The sequence below is a fragment of the Podarcis gaigeae genome (genome assembly GCF_964106915.1).
Source record: "Podarcis gaigeae genome assembly, chromosome: 13".
Taxonomy (NCBI): Eukaryota; Metazoa; Chordata; class Lepidosauria; order Squamata; family Lacertidae; genus Podarcis; species Podarcis gaigeae.
In genome coordinates, this window is record NC_139689.1 from 23,486,937 (window position 1) to 23,506,594 (window position 19,658).

Sequence of the window (19,658 nt, forward strand, 5' to 3'; positions counted from 1 at the left end):
GATCCCAACCCACGTCCATTGGAAATGAAGAAGAAGCTTGACAATCCCTGCATACTGATACTCTTCATTGGGCACCATCCGGTAGAATGGAGGGAGCTGGCTTTTATCATCCATCTCTGGAGCATTCACACAGTAGGCAATCTAAGGCAAATAAAAATTATACATTCATCAAAAAATAATCATACAATGACATTATGCAAATAGATTAATAATGTAATAGCACCACATTTTCCCCTTCCTTGTTGCCACACTTCCTGCTCTCATTTTTGTATACACATAATTCATGAATTCATTCTGTAGTTTAATTGTAGAGCACTAGATTATTTCAGTTCATTTTATGCTAAATGTCATACTTTCAGAAATTCATACTCTATCTTTTTGTTTGTGGCATGCATGTGAAATGTTGATTAGTTTGTGTCAGGCTGCTGCCAGCAACTCCCAAGACTGGTTGCCAGGAACGTACAAAGACAAGGAAATGTTTCTTACCGTCCACTTTTGATTCAGTATTTACAGAGAGAGGCTATAGCACCCAGCCAATAATAATAATAATAATAATAATAATAATAATAATAATAATAATAATTTATACCCTGCCCATCTGGCTGGGTTTCCCCAGTCACTCTGGGCGGCTTCCCCCTCATCTGCCTCTGAGCTGTGACCTCCCTCAAACCCCTGTTGTAATTCTAAACTGTCGTCCTCCTCCCTGGAAGGATCAAACTGCCAAGTCCCTGACAGTTTGCAGGTTTTCTATGTATCAAAAATTGTGACTCTCTGCCATAGGAAGTAAGCATTTCATACACCTTCCCACATTGTCTTAGTTCCCAACTCTACTTAGCAGTAAAAGCAGCAGTTATGCTACTAATCTTGGCAAAAATTGAATATATGAACACATATGCTGCATATATGGAATTGCATGATAATAAATTTTCGCAAGGACAGTTCAAAGTGCTGGTGCTTACCATTAGAGCCCTACATGGTTTGGATTAAGGATACTAGAGGGAGCATCTTCTAGCCCAGAGATAGGGAGTCTATGATCCTCCAGAATTGTTGCAATATAACTACCATATCCCTATCTATTGGCAAAGCTCATTGGAGCTGATGGGAATTGAAGACCATCAACAAGCTTGCCCAATCAACCACTCAATACAATAAGATCTTCTTCAGTGACCCTGCAACAAGTCCACAAACCATCTGAAATGAAGCTATTTGTGAAGGATAAATAGTTCACTATCATATTTTATTGGATAAACATAATACAATCTATGGAAAACTTATATGGTCAGGTGATTTGTTCTACCTGTGGAATCTTGTAGATGCCTAAAAGAGTAGTCATGTAAAAGGAAATTTCAAAGCTAAGTCCTCCGATGACAGCTATCATATTCTTTTGCTTAAAACATTTGAAGTTGGGAATAATTGTTTTCTGGCTGGAAAGAAGTTTCAAAGTATTCTGATGGATCATTCTTGCATTTAAATAACTGTCATAAATGTGAAAGCCAAGGCTGATGTTTAGTAAGGTCTTCGGGTTTTTATTTATCTCATTCACTGCAAAAACCAGAGACAGGATATGCTGGTAGTTCTTAGACTTTGTCCTAAAGAAAAGAATTGTATCATATGTGTTATTATTAATAATAAAGGATCAACCATGCTTTTCAGAACAGGAATGAGTCATTTATTTATTCAGTGTGCCCATTGTGTTTTGGGCAAAAATGCATTTGACAAGGCCTTATCTAAAATAAATAAATAAAAAACAATATTTAAACAATGGTTTAGCCCTATATATGGAAATCTAAAAGCTGAAAATCTAAAAACTGCGGAACTCCCTCCCCACACCACGCCAGAGGTGTGTCTGGCACCTTCATTACACAGTTTCTGGTCAATGCCAAAATGCACCTCTTTACCCTGGCTTTTGACACCTGAGAGGTATATTTTTAGGACCCAACTTATTTTTGCTCCTGTATATTGTTTTATACTCTTTTTAATGTTGTGTTTTATTATTGTAACTCACCCTGGGAGCTTTGGATGAAGGGTGGGTAAATGATGATGATGATGTTAGCTGGCGTCAGTGCCAGATTTACGTATAAGCCAAACAAGCTATAGCTTAGCGCCCCACTTTCTTGGGTCCCCCCCATATACTTCTTCTTTATTGCATTTCACTATTAATATACTTCTTAATTGTATTTCAGTTCAACAATTACTTTGATAAAATACATTTTTTGTTATGTGCAAATGGCTTTAAATACATATCAGGTCCATAAATTACCATATAGCATATATTCAACACAAAAAACAGTGGCAATTTGTTGTTGACAAAGGACAGCTGGACATATAAAGGGCCCCATTACCTTCAGTAGCTTAGGGCCTCATCAAACCAAAATCCAGCCCTGGCTGGTATAAGTAAATTAAGCAAAGTTACACCAGTTTCGAACCCTGTGTAGCAGTGGGGCTGTTCCTGGTAGAAGGAAAACAAGCTTTTAAAATATTGTTTCATGCAGGATTTGCTGGTCACATAACTTAGCTGAAAGGGTTTAGAATCCAGGCTAAGTCCACCCCCTCCCTGGTCTTGCCATGGTATACTCCCAGGATGCCCCTTTTCTAGGACTTACACTGCCAGCTGTGCCTGTGTTTAATGCCATGTAAAATCAGAAATCTCCCATTTTCATGATTTTGTACTCATGAGCTGATTCCTAGCTCACGAATATTAAGTCCCCAACAACCCCAGCTCAGCCAAAGATATGTCAGTGTAACTGGCTTATTCCATGTCAGGCAGGGCTTAGCTGACTGAACCAAGGTCATTGCAAGTATCCAAAAGAAGTATTTTGCAAATATGGAATAGGTAGGATTGTGGGGAGTGTAGAGGCTAGATCCTAGGTCCTTTCTGATTGGTCGCATAACCTGGAAACCAAGCATAGAAACCTCTTTTAAAGGCTTGTTTTTGCACCACCAGTTTTAAGCACAGAACTTTATTCTGGCTTAATTTACATTGGTGTGCTTTATGCCAGCTTCTTGTGCAGAGGATTGGTTCCATAATGGAACAACTGCAGATAAAGCATGGAATACCCTATCCCTAAATCCCATTTGAGAATCTTTTGTCACATATTGATAGAAAAGATGTTAGTACAAAATATGTATCTCCCAGATAAAAAGAGCAGAAACACAACCATCAAATAAGAAGAAATAAAAATGGTGTATAATGCAATTCAGTTTAACAATGTCACAGGCAGAAGGTTGCTTGGTATTTAAAAATATTCCAGCTATGCTAGAGTGCATTAATTTAAAGGGGAAAAATAAGGAAATATTTCAATGATATCTTTCTCAACATAAACTGAGCAAAAGATGCAGTCAAAATATGTATTGTTGGAGATGTAAAAGAACTACTACAGACTTTATACATATTTTGGAACTGTGTTAAAACAATACATTTGGAGGCTACAATTCTGCATGATTATGTATTACCATAATCCCCCAAAACAGTCCTCCTTTGCATGCATTCTGAAGTTATAAATGCTGATCTACAACTAGGAATAAACATTTTGACAATGGTAAAACTATGTATAGTCCAGCAATGGAGAATTTCCCCATAACTGTAGAATGGCTGAAGAAAACTTGAGATAATATTATGGTGATAAAGCTGACATACAATATAAATACTATAAAATATAATCTTCAAAACAGGTTTATGGAGAGATGTGCCTTTCCCATTCAATTTTGGAATAAAAATGTCAGATGAAATAACCCCTTATAACTGATTTAAATTACCGGTAATCCATCTATATGTAATGATACCTTCTTTTCTTTTGTCTCACCCTTCTAAAAACTTCTATTATACCCTGCTTTTTAATTTCATATCAATGTATTGTAATACTTATTAGAAGAAATAAGAAGTGATTGTGAAGGCCATTAAATAATATGAGGTGAATGAGGAAAATGTGGAATATAGAGTGGTCATGAAGAATAAGAAAGCAACGTAAGCAAAAAAAATCACAGACATGTCAAGCACATCATGTAAAGGAAAAACCATACACAATTTTAATAAACCTGCTATTAAACCCAAATACCAAAAAAACCTCCTGTTCTCTGATCATGTTGCTGCTTGTATAACATATGTGATTCTATTCAGCCTTACATTATTCCTTACATAAGTTCATCTGTCATCTTTGTTGTTGGCTGGTTGTTAAATGGTATTTCATCAAAGATGAAGGTGTTCAGTGAGGCAATCATGTCAATGTTTATATCTCCTTTCTTATAATACTGGTGTGGGACCAGGAATGGATCGATCATTGTGCACATAGGAGCTGGCGCCTTGCAGTCAAGTTGAGGGAGACCCAAAATGAGAAGCAGAAAAGCAAATACTCCTATCATCTTGGGTGAATTCATCAAAAAGAATGCCTGGAAATGATCTATTATCAGCTACCAGACTGGATACATCACTGAAGATCAGGCGGGCAGCTGCAGCTCTGCCGGTTCACCAACCAGCACACCAGCACTTAATAGGACTGGGTATTTTTTTATCAACTTTCGGACTGTGTTATTGATTCTGCTTGTGAGCTCCAGAAATCCATAGGAGGCTTGAGCAGATGGATGATGTCCCTGAATAATTTGTGATAATTAAAGGTTCCAGAATAATCTCCCAAGAGTATTGCATTGTACAATACATGACTTGCATCAGAAGAAGAGAAGAAAATATGTTTGATATACAGTGGTACCTCAGGTTACAGACGCTTCAGGTTACAGACTCTGCTAACCCAGAAATTGTACCTCGGGTTAAGAACTTTGCTTCAGGATGAGAACAGAAATTGCACAGCAGTGGTGTGGCAGCAATGGGAGGCCCCATTAGCTAAAGTGGTGCTTCAGGTTAAGAACAGTTTCAGGTTAAGAATGGACCCCCAGAATGAATTAAGTTCTTAGCCCAAGGTACCACTGTATCTCAGCAATACTTACAAAGCAATCCTGCCAGGCTACTACTACTACTACTACTACTACTACTACTATTACAGTCATACCTTGGAAGCTGAATGGAATCCATTCCCGAAGTCCGTTCAACTTCCAAAACATTTGACTTCGAAGGCACGGCTTCTGATTGCCTGCAGGAGCTTCCTGCAGTCAACTGGAAGTCACGGAAGCCCCATCAAACATTTGGCTTCCAAAAGAACATTCACAAACTGAAACACTTGTTGATGGATCTCAACCAAAACTCTCTGCTACTGGCTGCTTAGTCTGTGTAGTCCAGGATGACAACTCAGGAACATAACGTGCTGAACAGTAACTTGATTTGTATTTGCATTCATTATATACAGAGTATAGCACAGTTTTGTACAAGTTACTATATACAGAGACTCGATTCAAACTCTACACACCAACCTCTGAACTCTAACACCAAACTACTGTGTCATGCTGCTTATAATGGAAAGCTTTTAGCCAATCATCACCTGTTGCTAGGCTTCCCTATCTCCAAGCAGACTTTCTCATGTACTCTTGCTTAATTTGGCTTCTTGCCAACTCACTAATTGTCCACTTCAAAGCTGCAGTTTCTCACAAACCTCAACAACACTCACTTCCAGATTTGCGGCATTCGGCAACCAAAACGTTCAACTGCTAAGGTGTTTGTCAACCAAGGTACGACTGTATTATTATTTCATTAAATTTTTATACCACTATTCATTCGAGGATCACAGGGAGGCTTCCAATATAGCATATTACAATAAAGTGTATTACAGTGTGATTGTGGATGAAATATATGTTTTAAATACCTGAAGGAGGAGGAGGAGAAACTCATATCCACATCAAGTTCACCAGTAGCTGTGTTTATCTGATGCCTCTTAGTTAAACATTGACTAGAGGAAGCGGACATAGAAGAACAAGACTATTCTTCCCACTGAGTCCACCCAAACAGTACAACTGCTAAGGTTAGATTCAGTGCCTAAATTGCCAGCCTGATAACAGGACAGAGAGTCAGTAACTCTGTTAACACACAACTTTACTATTACTTGGTTCCTTCTGGCGGAAGACAGATGGATGGGAAATCTTGACTATAACAATGTTTTGTATTATCTGTTTATTGAAAAATACATATAAGTAACAGAGAAAAAGTAATGCAGAGTTCCAAAATTAAATAATAACAGCAAACCAATGTGCCAAATTACTATTTTGCTTGAATATTGAAATATCTTAACCATGACAAAGAATGAGAAGGTGGAGGGCTATGGGAAGACCCCTTTCCTGTTAATATGTTCAAATAAGGGGAAACAATCTACATCAAGATTATCAGATTTAGCCTCTCCCTAGACCACCCATGTTTGTCTGTTCAAGTATTCTGACAAAGTGATGTTTCAGACATTGGTGAACCATGCCTCACACATGCATCAGGAGACTTCCAATGATGGGCAAGAAATGGCAGGCACTAGCAACATTAAGACTAGGTTTTTATGTGTGATAGATAGGATGGCATTGTTCTCTAAGGAGAGAAGAGGCAAAGATGGATCAGCAAGCAAGTTTTTGTACCGAGTTTGGCCGTGTGGTGCAGATTGCTGACTCACCAGTATGCGGGATGAGGGGGACTAACAGCTCAAATGAATTATGGAGAGACATGTGGAATAAGAAAGAGTGTGTCTTTGAGATTTTATGATAATGTTTACACATTTTGCTTGACATTTCAATTGGGAGGCCTCATTCTTGTTTGCCATAATGGGTCAACCTCCATTAAAAGTACCATGGAAAGACCTATAAGGCATTCATTACACAAATATAAGATACACTTACTTACTACTTGCAATTGAAGGAATACACTTACATATTCCTCCTTGTTAGCTGCTCTTTGGTGTTTAGGGAAGGCCTCAGAATAATTATGTAGCATTTAGGAACAAAAATACAGCCTACTAACCCAGCACTGGAGACCCAGATGGAGAAGATCTCCACAGCCACCATGTATTTCCCCTTGGTGCTCAGATAAGAGGGAACAAAGGACAACCAAACACTGCAAAACACCAGCATGCTGAAAGTGATGAACTTGGCTTCGTTGAAACTGTCTGGCAACTTTCTGGCTAGGAAAGCCACAGTGAGGCTGACAAAAGCCAGAAATCCCAAGTATCCCAGAACAAAATAAAACATTGCGATTGACCCTTCATTACATTCTATTATGATTTCTTCAACCAAAGAGTTCATGTTGAAATTTGGGAATGGGGGTGCAGTAGATAGCCATATACTACAAATAGTGACTTGTATGAGAGAACAGCCAAGAATAATAGAAACAGCCAATTTTCTCCCCACCCATTTCCTCATTGTGGATCCTGGCTTAGTTGCCATGAAAGCCAGAACCACAGTGATTGTTTTTGCCAGCAAACAAGAAACAGCTACTGAAAATATGATGCCAAAAGCAGTTTGACGTAAATAGCAGGTCACCCACTGAGGCTGGCCAATGAATAGTAAAGCACAAAGATTGCAGAGGCACAGGGAGATGAGGAGAAAGAATGATAGAGCTCGATTGTTGGCTTTGACAATGGGAGTGTTCTTGTACTTGATGAAAATTCCTAGTACCAAAACTATGGTGAAAGAAGCAGCCAATATAAAAAAAACTAAAGTGGTGCCCAAAGGTTCTGAGAAAGAGAGGAAGTTCATGGACTTGGGGAGGCATTGGTCCCTGTTCTTGTTTGGAAATTCATCTTCTGGGCATTGGAAACAGTCATCTATATCTGAAAAACAGAACAAATTGTGTGTCTGTTCCTGTCTGTGCAATTATATTTTTCCAGATCTGCAGCTTCTGTATGAAAATGTATACAGAAATATCTTATTCTCCTGAAGGCATCTATAGGGATGATTAATAATCCCCCCTAAGTGTTTAAAACCAATTTACTTCTAAGTATATATCAGTAAGTGCTCCAATAGGATTTGCAGATGTCAAATCCTACTACAAGGGATTAAGCAGGGAAGTGAATATCTCTTACTTCCCAAACAAAACCATTCAGTAACTGTTACTCTGCAATTTGGCCAGCTTAATCTACTCCTGCAGGTTGATGCCCCTGCAAATTCTAATCACTTTGTCCAGAAGGGGAGGGAGTCATTTGTAAATTTCACATTATAATGCAAGGGGGGGGACAGAAGTTGGCTAGCAGTTAAGTTGGTTACCAAAGCTAAGTGTGCACAGAAAATATCTTGTTTTGTACAGAGCAAAACATTCATGTATCTGAAAAATGATTTGGAATATTTACCAATAATAGAATACATCTTTCCCCCCTATCATTTATTGGATGGAAATGGGGAAGGAATTTGAGAGACTATCAACAAAACAAGGTTGGCCTTAATATTGCATAGTATGTTCACCATTTTGTTTCTCTTACCCATTTGGTCTGAAATCTTTCCATCTGGACATGGAGCACAATCATAGCAACAAAATGGCTTCCCCTCTTTCTTTTTTCTGCTATAGCCTGGGGGGCAATTTTCATTACACTTGGCAAGAGGTAGCACCTAGCCATAAAAAGAAAAGGGAAAATTAATTTATGATATATTTGGTTAATAGCAAGAAAAAACCAGTCCCGTGGAAAGAGCACATTTTGAAGCAATTAAAGCTTCTCACTTCTCTTCAAGGACAGCCACATGAATAATGTGTTATATCAATATAACCTGGCAGCAGCCTTCAGAAAACCTTATATAATGCAACCTAATTTCCTTGTCATTGTTACGGCCACAGAGAACAAAACTTATAACTCTGATGGTTGATGCTTATATGAAACTTTCAGACAAGCCAGAACACTGCTGACATGAATCACACTTCAGGGTGGAAAAGCTACGTATGTAATTTTGATTTATTTATTTCATAAAATCTATACACCACTGGATTGTAAAACAAAACAAAACAAAACAAAACAAAACAAAACAAAACAAAACAAAACAAAACAAAACAAAACAAAACAAAACAAAACACCACACACCTCAAAGCGGTTTACAGAAAGATTAGACAATAAAATTGAGGAAAAAATTACAACCATAATTAAAGGTAAAGGTACCCCTGACCGTTAGGTCCAGTCGCAGATGACTCTGGGGTTGCGGTGCTCATCTCACTCTATAGGCCGAGGGAGCCAGCGTTTGTCCGCAAACAGCTTCCGGGTCATGTGGTCAGCATGACTAAGCTGCTTCTGGCAAACCAGAGCAGCACATGGAAACGCCATTTACCTTCCCGACGGAGTGGTACCTATTTATCTACTTGCACTTTTTGGCATGCTTTCACACTGCTGGGTTGGCAGGAGCTGGGACTGAACAACGGGAGCTCACCCCATCATGGGGATTTGAACTGCTGACCTTCCGATCAGCAAGCCCTAGGCTCTGTGGCTTAGACCACAGCACCACCCGCGTCCTTACAACCATAATTAAAGACATACAAAAGTTTAAATACTAAAACAGATTAAAATTACCTCCAGTTTATCAGCATCTAGGTAGGCTTGCTTAACAGGAAGGTTTTTAGCAGTCACCAAAAGGAGTAAAGTGAATATACCTGCTTGATCTCAATAGGCAGAAATTTCCAAAGTGTACTGCTGCCACACTAAATGATCAAGGAATGGGTATTATGTGGCACATGTAGCAGTGCCAATTCTGCCACTCAAATAAGCTGAGTGGACACATATGGGGTAAGGTGATCTCATAGATAAGCTGGTTCCAAGTTGTTAAGGGCTTTATATACTAACAGGGGGCTAATCCACACTGGTCAGTATAAAATGTTACAAATGCATGTAAAATCATCAATGTAAAATTGCACTGAGAGCTAGGGTTGGTGCCTCTGATCAGGAGGAACTTGCTCCGTGTAAGGCAGGGTCTAACCGCCATGGTGAAGGCGGAGACTCATAGAAATCACAGGCGGGAGAAGCCTGTGAACTTGGGATTCGGCTGGCACCTCTTGCACCTCCCCTACTCACGGGAAAACCCTATTTTGGGGATCCGGAGCGACGTGGGGTGAGTGGCGCGGTGCTTTGAATCGACTGCTTCTTTCACAGAGTGAAGCCGCATTGCTGCTGCCGGAGAGCGCTGACTTTTTCCTGTGGACAATTGGACCTTAAACAACTACCCGTGAGTAGATCGAAAAATTTGGATCTTCAAATATTTTAATTTGGCAACGAAGCGGGAAGGCTCTAAACAGGAAGTCCGCCTTCCGCTTTTGTAAATAGACTGAAGCAAAGACGTTACAAACTAAAGTCTCTGAAAGTTTTTGACAAAGGATTAAAATTCCATCGGTTAAAAATATAAAAACCCCCTTGGAAGCAGGAGAAGAGGGGGGAAGTCGTGGACCTAGTGAGAACCTGCAGGAGAGAGTGAAAAGCAAACTACCACTGCTCTGAACCTGGGAACGGTCTGCCAGATGACGTTTGGGGAAGGTTCATTGACAGAACGGATTTGACAGTTACTTAAAATTAGAAAGATACTGTTTCCATTGATCTGTTCTGAGTTTATTAAAGGGAGGGGAAAAAATAACTGAAAATCGAAACTGTTTCTGTTCTTGAAAGAACTGATACAAGTTGAGACTTGTATCATATTTCATATTTCATAGTTCATATTTAGAAATTTTGTAAAATTAATGACTGTTAGAAAAATCGTGGAATTATATTATATGGATTTAGTAGAAATGTTAGAAGACGCTAAGTATAGATAAGTAATTTAGTCTTAAAGGGAAATAAGGTTAAAAAATATGTTATTTACAAGATGATAAAAAACAGAGAAAGATGGAAAGGATTTGCTGAAACAATTAGAAGAACTGGAATACAAAAAGGGAGGTCTGAGGAAGTCTAGGAAACAAGGAAATGAAGGATAGATTATGGAAAAGGAGAGATGTATTTTAAACTGTTTTTGTTTTGATTTATTTATGTGTTTAGTCTAAAGGGTTTGGGTTGGGGCTTATATTATTTGTATACTGTATTGTATTGTGGTGTTTTTTCACTTTTTTGTTTTCTTTCTTTCTTTCTTGTCTCTATTTTTCTCTTTTCTTCTTTTTCTGTAACCCTTAAAAGTAATAAATATTTATTTATTTTTTTAAAAAGTAAAATCATCAATGTAAAATTGCACTGAGAGCTAGATAACATTTCTTTTATAGCAGTTTTACAGTCTGTATAGATCCAGCCAGTAACACCCTAAACTTGGGCTGGCACAAAATAGGCAACCAGTGCAGATCTCTGAGCGCATGTGTAACATGCTGTCAATGCTTCCCTCCTGTCAGCAATCATGCTGGAGTATTCTCCACTAACTGCAACTTCCAGATCAAGTGCGAGGGAAGCCCCTCATAGAGTTCATTTCAGTAACCCGGTTTTGAAGTAACCAGTGCATGAGCTATGGTGGCAAGGCTTTTCCGATCCAGGATTGGCTGTAGCTCTTGAACCAGCTGTAGCTGGTAAAAGGGATTTCTAGCCACTGAGGCTCCTGAGCCTCCTGTGACAGAACTCGATCCAGAGGCACCACTAAAGGGTTAACTTTCTCCTTCAGGGGCAGTGTAACCCCTTTGAGGGTAGGCAGCTGACCAATTTCTCAGATACGGGAGGTCTTCACCCACAGCACCTCCGTCTTGCCAACATTCATGCTCAGCTTGTTTGTCACCATCCATTTCACCACTGCATCCAGGCAATGGTTCAGGGACTGCACAGCCTCTCCTGATTTAGATGTTATGGGGAAACAGAGCTGAGTGTCATCACTATACTGATGGCATCTCACCCTGAAACTCCACTAACGGCCCCCAATGGCTTCATGTAGATATTAAATGGCACTGTAATATTTCCTCCTGCACCGATACATGGGCCTCACCTGATTAAACATGTAATGCCATGTGATAACCTCATTAATAGTGAACTCTTGATCCAGAGCAGCCCATGGATCCATCCTTCCCACCTTCAGTTTTGAAAAAGATTGGTTTGGGAAAGTAACCCAATTTATTATATCAAATCCAGATGCTAATTGACCATTTTCATTAAAAGACACCGTCTCTCCACCAGTATTGTTAAATGAGATACTCCTTAGGAAATGGTGAAGCTAGAATGAAAAGAGACATTTTATATGATTATTTGAATTTTCATCCCATCCTTCCTCAGATCATGATCCCAGACCAGCTTACAATAAAAATTAAAACAGATAATGATAATCACTAAATAATAATAAAGCTTCCACTTAGCCTTAAACAGTAGAATTCATAGTGTACCAAAGGTCAGGGTGAAAATCCATGTTTTTAAATGGTACCTAAAATGAAACCAGGTTGGCATCAGTCGTATTTGAGGGCATGGAAAGATGCTCAAGAACTGTGGTGACATTTAAAGAGGATAAATAAATCAGTAAGTTAAGTTAAATTGGATATGCAGAAGATATTAAAAATAAATTTAAGGAACCGCAGAAAGAGGGGGAAGGAAGTCAAGTTTTAAAATGTCAGAATGATTGTACATCTGAAATATGAGTTGGACCCAAACCAAGGCTGCAACACTGTAAGCTCCTACCTGAATGTAAATCCCATTTTTTAGATTCCCTATTATACCGCTTGGGCAACACAAAACATTTTGGGCCTGCTATATATCCCTTCTCCATCAAACAATAAATGCTAGGTGAGTGAAGCATTCCTTCACTGTTATAGAAATCAGTGCCTCTTCCTCCCTGCGGGCCAGGGCAAAATCACACACACTGGAAGGTGGGCAGGTACAAGAGATACTACCCTTGACCTGGAAAGCATATGAATGAGTGACTCATTTGATATGTAGTCACATGTACAATGTTCATAGAAAGAGAGTGGAAGAAACCAGAGTGTGGGGAAACAAGTCCAGAGATAGCACATGGAATATCTTGACTTCACACACACACACACCCCATGCCTTCACATGAGAAAAGACATACAGGAATGGTGGGAGTGGAGAATCAACTTATTCAAGGAAAAGAAATGAAGTGTGTGGTGTGTAGGCTTACTCTGTAAACTGAGTGCAGTCACACACTGGAAAAGCTATTGCAAAAGAACTGTTTTTCATGTGAAACATTACCTGCCAATATTGCAGGTTTGTAAGATCCAATTTAGCTCCATCTAGCATTGCTTTGCAGTGTTTTGACCTGGATGAAACCATTTTCTGTAAACTATGTGCTATTGCATGGACAGCATTGTAAATGCTGTAACTCTGGCCTATCATGCTCATTTCAAAGAGAGTCCCTGGGAGATTATCCAACTTCTCTTCACCAGAGCAAACACTAGCACTTTCCTTGGCTGTTTTAGAATCAGGAAAGAAGCAGTTGAATGCCTGTTCCCAGAATATATGGAGAAAAATATCTTCTTTAGCTGAATTAGGATGTATGGTCTGAAGGAATTCTCTAAACTCTGGCACTTCATTTGTGTGTATTGCAAAGGACAAGGCACCATCAAAGACTTGTATTTTAGAAGTCCTGCGCATTGTCTCTAATGTGAATTCCCACTGAGCTGTAAAGATCCACACTTTAAATATTGATGTCTCTGTAATACCTTTCAACATTGCATATAAATAAATTGTCCAGTTCAAAGATGGTACAGTGGGATTTTCTGCATTCACAACCAATACCTGAACTTCAGAGTTGGATAGATAACTTGCCATGTTCAGGATGATGTCAAATGAGCTCAACGTATCTATAGCATTAGATATAGCTGGTATTTTTCCATTGAGGGCTATACAGATTCCATGCTTCAAAAGCAATGGCATCAAAGTCTGCACAAATTTGTCACCATTATCATTCTCCATTGTAAGGATCCCAACCCATGTCCACTGGAAATGCCCAAGAAGCTTGACAATCCCTGTGTACTGATATTCTTCATTGGGAACTATCCGGTACAATGAAGGCAGTTCACTTTTAGCATCTACCACTGGAGCAATTACACAATAGGCAATCTAAGGGGAAGAAAATGAAATTCAGTTAAAGAAGTAGTTAATTCAATTGAAATATGTTTGCACTAATAATATAGATATGCAACGATTTATTGTAATTATCTGCTAAGATAAAAAAAGGAATGCTAACTAAATCTAAAAATGCTGATGCATTTTTAAAATGGCAGATATTCAAAATAGTTTAATAACTACAAGCTTTGTTTCTCATTGTATTAACATCTGTAGTTCTTTTCTTTGCCCAAATTGGGCATGTGGCCATCAATTGGCAGCAGTGTGAACAGCTCAGAATTCCAATGTGCCCTGGCTTGCTCAACATCTCACCCTCCTCACATCATGCTGTTTTGTGGCTTTCCATGAACTACCAGCAATGGCATTTCTGCAGACCTGCTCTTTCAGCAGGTTGTTATAGTTGTTGTGTTGTTATAGTTGATAAAAATTGTGCACGTCATAAGTGTTGTTAATATGTTCTTAGGTGTGTTGCTAATCTTGGAAATAAAATCACAATAAACTGCCTGCCTTACAAGCACATAGTGATAAGAACGGGACAATCTGAATTTTCCTAACCCTGGACTTCTTTCTTTCTTTGGTAACATGAATAAGAGTTTGGATTTGATATCCCACTTTATCACTACCCTAAGAAGTCTCAAAGCGGGTAACATTCCCCTTTCCCTTCCTCCCCCACAACAAACACTCTGTGAGGTGAGTGGGGCTGAGAGACTGGCCCCAGAAGAAGTGTGACTGGCCCAAGGTCCCCCAGCAGCTGCATGTGAAGGAGAGGGAAGGGAAACCTGGTACACCAGATTACGAGTCCACTGCTCTTAACCACTACACCACACTGGCTCTCATTGCCCACAAGGCACACAATGTAGCAAGCAACAAAGCAATAAAACAATACAATTGAACGTAACTCAAAACATAAAAGAACAATTGAAAACCTAGAAAAACATTTAAAAACTTACCGGTACATCTCTTACTAGCTCACAAAAACCTTTCAAAAATAAATAAAAGAGAAATAATTCTAAATGATATAAATGATTAAAAGTTTCATTGCCTGCTGGCTCACTCTACCTGTGGTATTTTGTAGATGCTTAAGAGAGTGGCCATGTAAAGGGAGATTTCAGAGTCAGGGCCTCCAATGACAGCTATCAGATTATTTTGTTTATCACATTTGAAGTTGGGAACAGTCTTTTCAGAGGCAGACAGAAGTTTCAGGGTGTTCTGATGAGTCATTCTTGCATTTAGCAAGCTGTCATAAATTTTGACTCCAAGGCTGACATTCGGAAAGAGTCTGGGGTTCTCATTCATCTCATTCACTGCAAATATCAAGGACAGAACATGCTGGTAGTACTTTGGACTTGCCCTAAGGAAAGAATTACTTTAAAAATAAGACAGATATCCAGCTCTTCATCAACCACCTGTTTCATAAGAATTATTTGACAGGATGCCACTTTATACATGCCCATCACTGCAGTTGTTATTAGGATTATATGAATTGGACTGTGCCTCAGAAAGAATGATGAATTTGCATACATAAATCCCACCGAAATCTACAGGAAAAGCAATTCATGATTTAGTCATATCCCGTTGTTTTCAAAGAGAACTTGGGACAGCTAGCTTAATCTGGATACAAGCATATCCCTATCAAATGCATCTATTTAATTTCATCTGACTGAATAGCATAATCATTCCATTGTGACCAAAAGGCCAAATAAAGAGACAGAAATACAAGCTGGTGTTGAACTGGGAACACATTTTTAAGTGTTAAGACATATAAAAACACCTTCAGAGGGAAATACTATCAGTGCAGTATTTCCACCCATGAAGCCTCTTCCCTCTGATCACTTGGGTGAGAAAGAACAACATAGCCTGCTTTCAAAACTGACCTTCAGTGAAATGCAAGCACCAGTTATTTAGCTGAGCCCAGCAGAGGAAACAGTGGGAACTTCAATGCTCATACTCTGTCTAGTTTGACACATGGAGAAATTTAGAACAGCATTTATCCAGTTGCGGATCTTTGTTTATTTGTTAAATAAAGTTGCAGTTTATTAAACTGTTATTTGGCATCCCCATCCTGGAGTATGGGGAACAATATCTGGCCTACTTTTCTTCTTGGGCTTTCTTTTTAGTTGTTGCCGCAATATACCGTATTTTTCGCCCTATAGGACGCACCGGCCCATAGGACGCATCTAGTTTTTTGGGGGTGGAAAACAAGGGGGGGAATTATTCCCCCCCAGGTTTGCGCAGCCATCCCCAAGCTAGAAGAGGGAGACGGAGCGCTCCGTCTCCCTCTTCTGCCTTCAGGGACAGCCTCTCTAGCCTCCGTGGGGCAGTGGCTTGCCCCGTTGTCCCCCGAGCTTGTGGGGCTGGCAGGCGGGGGGAGAAGCAAGCTTGCTTTCCCCCCCCCACCAGCCTCCAGATTGAGTCAGGGAATAGCGGGGTGGCGTTGCTCCGCCTCCTCGCCATCCCCCAAGCTTGTGGGGCTGGCGGGGGGGGGGGAGAAGCAGGCTTGCTTCTCCCCCCCCGCCAGCCTCCAGATCGGGTCGGGGAATAGCGGGGTGGCGGCGCTGCACCTCCCCGCTGTCCCACGATCTTTTGGGCTTCAGGCTGCTGCCCACAAGCCTTGCGAGCCCGCGGGACCTCCCGCCGGGCTTGCAAGACTTGCGGATAGCTTCCTGAAGCCTGCATTCACCCCATAGGATGCACACACATTTCCCCTTCATTTTTGGAGCGGGAAAAGTGCGTCCTATAGGGCGAAAAATACGGTAAATAATGCAGAACAGTGGTTTTTAAACAAAGTTTTTAAACGAAGTACATAGCCACAATGCAAATAAAGGCAACCTCATCTCAATCATATTATTGCATATTATTTATAACTGCATATTATTCATATTAAATTTATATTTACATATTATTTCATATTGAATCATATTGCTTAAGGAAACTCTCAACCTCCACAGTTGAAATGAAAAAGTGTTTTATCTTGGCCAAATTGACTCATCCTGAACCATAGACTCATATCAGCAGATATAAAAATCTAGTGGCCCAGTCACTGTTCTTGTTATATGCATTTATGAATGTTTCAAAAAAGGAAATGTGGAATAAAAAATGAACATGAGGAATAAAAATGGGGAAAGCAAAACACAATGGATATATAAAGCACATCAGGTAGAAGAAAAACCAGAATTATTTTTTTAAGCCTACAAATAAGTCTAAACACACGTTCGGAAAAGGTAATCTGATAACTATAGTATTTTCTGAACATGCCAATGTTCATAGGACTTATGTGCACCAATTATGACCAGGACTCAAGCATGCATAGGATAAAAATTATTTCTTACAAAAGTCCATCTACCGCCTTCGTTGTCGGGTGCTCACTGAATGATATTTTATCAAAAAATGCAGCCATACAGAGCTGTAATAGCTCCAATAGTGAGGTCCCCTATCTGACCATACTGGTATGGCAGCTGGAAAGGATCATTCATGGTGCACATAAAAGGGTCTGCCCTGCACTCCGTGTGAGGCAGTTGCAGCCACAAAATGAGCAAGAGCAAAACAAATGCCCCAGTCATCCCACACCACTTATTGATGCAAAATGTCCACTTGGATCTATTATCCACCATCAACCTGGTTTCAACAATGGATCTGAATTCTTTTGATAAAAAGGATCCCCCAAATATCAGATTGAATGCCACAACCCAGTTTTTCCACCATCCCACATCCCAGTACTAACTGTGACCAGGATATTTGAATAGCAATCAGCCTCTATTATTCATTGTTCTTCTGGTCTCAGAACATCCAGCTGGGAGTAAGCAAGATAGATTATGACATTTAGTAATTTGTGATAATTGAAGGTTTGAAAGCCACCTCCCAACTGTATTGCACTGTGCACGTTAACACTTGCAGCAGAAAAAAATAATGTTTGCTGTATAGCTTCCCAAGCAACTCTGTATTCCAGTTACAACAGCTGGAGAGCCTCAGGATACTGACCAAGTCCTATTCTCCAGTGTAGCCTTAGCATATGGCAGCATCTAGGAATACCTGCCAATGTATTTCCAGGGACACAATGTTGTAATTTAATGGCAACATTATGTGACTGCTGCAGAATGTGGTGGCGTGGAGGCAAAAATTGATGCCTATGAGGTTATGTTGAAAGCCTAGAAGCAGAAGACTGTGGATAACAATTAAATTTCAACTAAAATTTACTAAGAATAAACTCCCTGAAGTTCACAAACAGGACCAAGTGATGGCCATTTACTTTAATGGTTCTACCCTAAATCTTAGTTCAATATCACCCAGTGAAGTTTATGAACACAATTTTTATATTACACATGTGACATGTTGGCTAAAATGTGCTGAAGAGATTCCTATGACTTTATTCACTTTCTCAGTAATGGAGTCTGAGGAACTGACGCGAAACATGTTGAAAAGATATTAAGTTCCAGGGCATGTGACAAATTTACATAGTGGTGAAGTATTTTCCATTTTTTACATCCTTTTCAACCTTTTAAAAAATAAAATAAAATTATTTTGTTCAAGCAGCTCAATACGTGTTCCTCAGATTTCCACAGTCCACACATCATTATGACTCGGAGGAGCATCACATCATACTAAATCTCTGTCAAGGCATTCTTGGATGTGTCATTGGCCAGAAAGCGTTCCCAATTTCTTACCAGTTTCACTTCCTGACAAATGCTATGAAGGTTAATTGTCTCCTCTTCATGGAACACAGAGATTGCTTCCTTCATTGAATGTTCTCCAATGACTGACTGAAAATACTGGAGATGGCTTTATACCTGAACACCACATTTTCTACCCACACCCTAAACAGAGTATTAACAGAATATCAAAATACCTTAGAAATTATTTAAATTTCCAGATGAATTAAAAAAAATAGGAAGGTAATTTCAATCAGTTAGTTTAAAGATAAGGTAGAATCTAGGACTTGACAGCATTGTTCAGCCAGCATAACTTGGCTTGCATTTACCATAATTTTGCTGGCATAATGGAAGAATGCTTGGCCTACTGCTGAGGAAATTAGGCTTGCTGGAATTCACTATAACATATGTGATACACTTGATCTGTTAGGTCAATATTTTAGTTATTCCAAAGCATTTTTAAACTGCTTAGCATTTTCTAAAATCCCTAATTGTTGTACAATCTTTTTTACAAACACCACCACCACCAACAACAATAATTTACAGATCAAAAGTACAATATGATTGAAAGATACAGTTTAAAGACAATAAAACAGTATACAAAAGAGTTCAAAAAATGAGGGAATATGATCCCCGGAATAATTTTTAAAAAGCACTGTTCATTGCAAGAAACTTTCCTGCAACTTGGCACTGTAAAGTGTGGAAGCTGAATATATGGGTCTTGGATTTGAAAAGAACTGGGCCTGTAATAGGCCTGAGCTTGCTTCTATCTTAAGGGCATGTTTCTCATAGAAAGTTAGCATGAAGGTGTCAGAGAAGGTAAAAGAACAAAGGAAGTACAGAATGTTGGCGGTTTTGATTTCAGCAATGCTGTTTTTCTTGTGTTTTCCCTCTGAAGTTAGCTTATGGTGGTTTCTTATTAAGCTGGTTGTGAAAAAGCTATCATCCCTTTAAGTAGCTGTTAGCTCTGTATGTAGGCAGAACATCCCATTGATGAGCTTATAAGAGATTCTGGCTGATGGGGTGTGGGTCTTCTGCAATGCAATTGCCATGTCTAAATAAACATAGCCTTGGATAGACCTTTACTCTAACCAGAGGATGAAGGAGTATGTGCATCTGAAAATCTACGTCAAGAAGTGTATACTAAAGAGAACTT

General features: G+C 39.4%; 1 protein-coding gene across 2 annotated transcripts; it reads right to left on the reverse strand.

The window, feature by feature from the left end:
- Positions 1-3: 3 nt before the first annotated feature.
- Positions 4-15,545, reverse strand: LOC310829588 (vomeronasal type-2 receptor 26-like). Of its 2 annotated transcripts, XM_083708269.1 has the most exons (4): positions 14,807-15,545; positions 11,770-13,850; positions 8,331-8,457; positions 6,353-7,685 (listed from the first exon to the last, which is right to left on the reverse strand). In XM_083708269.1, exons 2-4 carry the CDS (start codon positions 11,842-11,844, stop codon positions 6,784-6,786), a joined length of 1,104 nt encoding a protein of 367 aa, XP_083564395.1. In that variant the 5' UTR covers positions 11,845-13,850; positions 14,807-15,545; the 3' UTR covers positions 6,353-6,783. The 2 variants fall into 2 exon arrangements, 1 of the variants encoding a protein (XP_083564395.1); XR_014557321.1 differs by lacking the exons at positions 6,353-7,685; positions 11,770-13,850; positions 14,807-15,545 and adding an exon at positions 4-141 and having other exon boundaries at positions 8,331-8,405.
- Positions 15,546-19,658: the final 4,113 nt, after the last annotated feature.